Source organism: Myotis nattereri (assembly GCF_964212035.1).
Source record: "Myotis nattereri genome assembly, chromosome: 3".
Taxonomy (NCBI): Eukaryota; Metazoa; Chordata; class Mammalia; order Chiroptera; family Vespertilionidae; genus Myotis; species Myotis nattereri.
In genome coordinates, this window is record NC_138077.1 from 202,065,263 (window position 1) to 202,067,739 (window position 2,477).

Consider the following 2,477-nt stretch of genomic DNA (forward strand, 5'->3'; position numbering starts at 1 on the left):
CTGGAAGTCTGAATCTACTGTCTGACCTTTCTGCTAACTCGTATTCATGTTTCCTTATGCACTTTGTAATTTTGCATTATGAGTTCAAATTCCATGGGCTTTATATGTGGGAATCTTGTGTGACCTAAATAGAAAGCATATCCCTCTAGAGAAATTTTGAGTTTGTTTTCTGATAATTTCCAATAATGTCCCATATGATATTTGGGTGATTTTTTTTCTGAATATTTAGGATATGCTTATACTAAAAAAATGATTTACTCCCTGACATTCAAATTTATCTGGACTCCTATATGTCATCTGGAAACCTACTGGTATGAAGCCATAGTCTTGCCTCCCATTCCTAAATAATTGTTTAAACTTCAGCATCTTACTTACCAAAACTTGCAAAAAAAAAACACCCCAAAAACACTAAGGCAAAAAACCTCTCCACCTGATCACTCTGGATTCCATTTTTCTTGGTTTTGATTTCCTCTTGATTTTTTAAAATATATATTTTATTGATTTTTTACAGAGAGGAAGGGAGAGGAATAGAGAGTTTGAAACATCGATAAGAGAGAAACATCAATCAGCTGCCTCCTGCACACCCCCCACTGGGGATGTGCCTGCAACCAAGGTACATGCCCTTGACCGGAATCGAACCCGGGACCCTTCAGTCTGTAGGCCGACGCTCTATTCACTGAGCAAAACCAGCCAGGGCATCCTCTTGATTTTTGAGGATGGGAGATTTACCTTACTTTCAAAGGGAAGTCTTAGGATTAGTCTTTTTGAAAACAAAAGGCCCAAAAGCTTGCAGGCCACTTCTGCTTCTTGAATTTCCACATACCTCTCCCTAAGACCTGTACCCCACTAGAATGGAGAAGAGGCAAAGTAGAGAGGAACAAAATATAGATTGCTATTTCAACATGTTCATCTGCACAGATAAAAGGTTTGGCTTGCGTCAGAGATTGTGTGAGGCCATTACTGTGTTGATTGAAAAAGACTCATTTCTTCTCAGTGTGCTACAGCAAAGACTTCTTGGCAAGCCCAGCAGAATCCAAAGGACTCACTCCATGGAGGGATGCTCGGTGATGAAGTCAGCCAACGGCTCCCAGGATGGCTTGGATTTCAACCCCATGAAGGATTACATGATTCTGAGCAGTCAGCAAAAGATAGCTGTTGCCGTGTTGTGCACCCCCCTGGGCCTGCTAAGCGCCCTGGAGAACCTGGCTGTGCTCTACCTGATCCTGTCCTCCCGCCGGCTCCGCAGGAAGCCCTCATACCTGTTCATCAGCAGCCTGGCTGCCGCTGACTTCCTGGCCAGTGTAGTCTTTGCTTGCAACTTTGTAAATTTCCACGTCTTTCAGGGCGTGGATTCCAAGCCTGTCTTTCTGCTGAAGATTGGCAGCGTGACCTTGACCTTCACAGCCTCTGTAGGCAGCCTGCTGCTGACCGCCATCGACCGCTACCTCTGTCTGCGCTACCCACCTACATACAAAGCCCTGCTCACCCGTGGGAAGGCACTGGTGACCCTGGGCATCACGTGGGTCCTCTCAGCATTGGTCTCCTACCTGCCCCTCATGGGATGGACTTGCTGTCCCAGTCCCTGCTCTGAGCTTTTCCCTCTGATCCCCAATAACTATCTGCTGGGCTGGCTCCTGTTCATCACCTTCCTCTTTTCTGGCATCATCTACACCTACGGGCACGTCCTCTGGAAGGCCCATCAGCATGCAGCCAGCCTGGCTGAGCACCAGGATGGGCAGGTGCCAGGAATGACCCGGATGAGGCTGGATGTGAGGTTGGCCAAGACCCTGGGGGTGGTGCTGGCTGTTCTCTTCATATGCTGGTTTCCGGCTCTAGCCCTCATGGTCTATAGCCTGGCCACCCCTCTGAGTGACCAGGTCAAGAAGGTCTTTGCCTTTTGCTCCTTGCTCTGCCTTGTCAACTCCATGGTCAACCCCATCATCTACGCCCTGCGGAGTGGGGAGATCCGCGCCTCTGCCAGCCGCCGCCTGGCCTGCTGGCGGAAGCACGTGAGAGGCCTTGGGCCTGAAGGAAAAGAAGACGCCCCGAGGTCCTCCGTCAGTGAGACGGAGGCTGATGGGAGAGCCACCCAGTGGGCAGATTCCCGAGGTCCATACTGCTCTGACTGCTGATGCGGCCTCTTTCAGAGTTTTGAACAAAACAAGTCAGAAATCATTTCACTTCCTGGAGGAGAGAGAGCAGTCTTGGCCCTCTCATCTTACTTGAACCAGCCCCAGAGGCCTTGACGCCTACCCTTTTTTGCTGATGAGAGTTGGCATCCTGGAGAGTGCCTGGTCCTGCCTATCTGCACAGCTGGGCCCTGTTGGGAGTGGTAACGGGGGCAGGAGGCAAGACATCTGGGACAGGCTCAGCGCATGTCAGGTCAGGAAAACCTCCTCAACAAGATGGCTTAGTGCCTGCATTCTCCAGAGACCACGGAGCCAGAAGGAACCTTCAGGCTCAGCAATGAGGGGCTC

General features: G+C 49.9%; 1 protein-coding gene across 1 annotated transcript; it reads left to right on the top strand.

Moving 5' to 3' along the window:
• Positions 1 to 851: 851 nt before the first annotated feature.
• On the top strand, positions 852 to 2,132 carry CNR2 (cannabinoid receptor 2; the record flags this gene model as incomplete). Its single annotated transcript, XM_081088564.1, has 1 exon — positions 852 to 2,132. One exon carries the CDS (start codon positions 852 to 854, stop codon positions 2,130 to 2,132), a length of 1,281 nt encoding a protein of 426 aa, XP_080944690.1.
• Between the last annotated feature and the right edge of the window lie 345 nt (positions 2,133 to 2,477).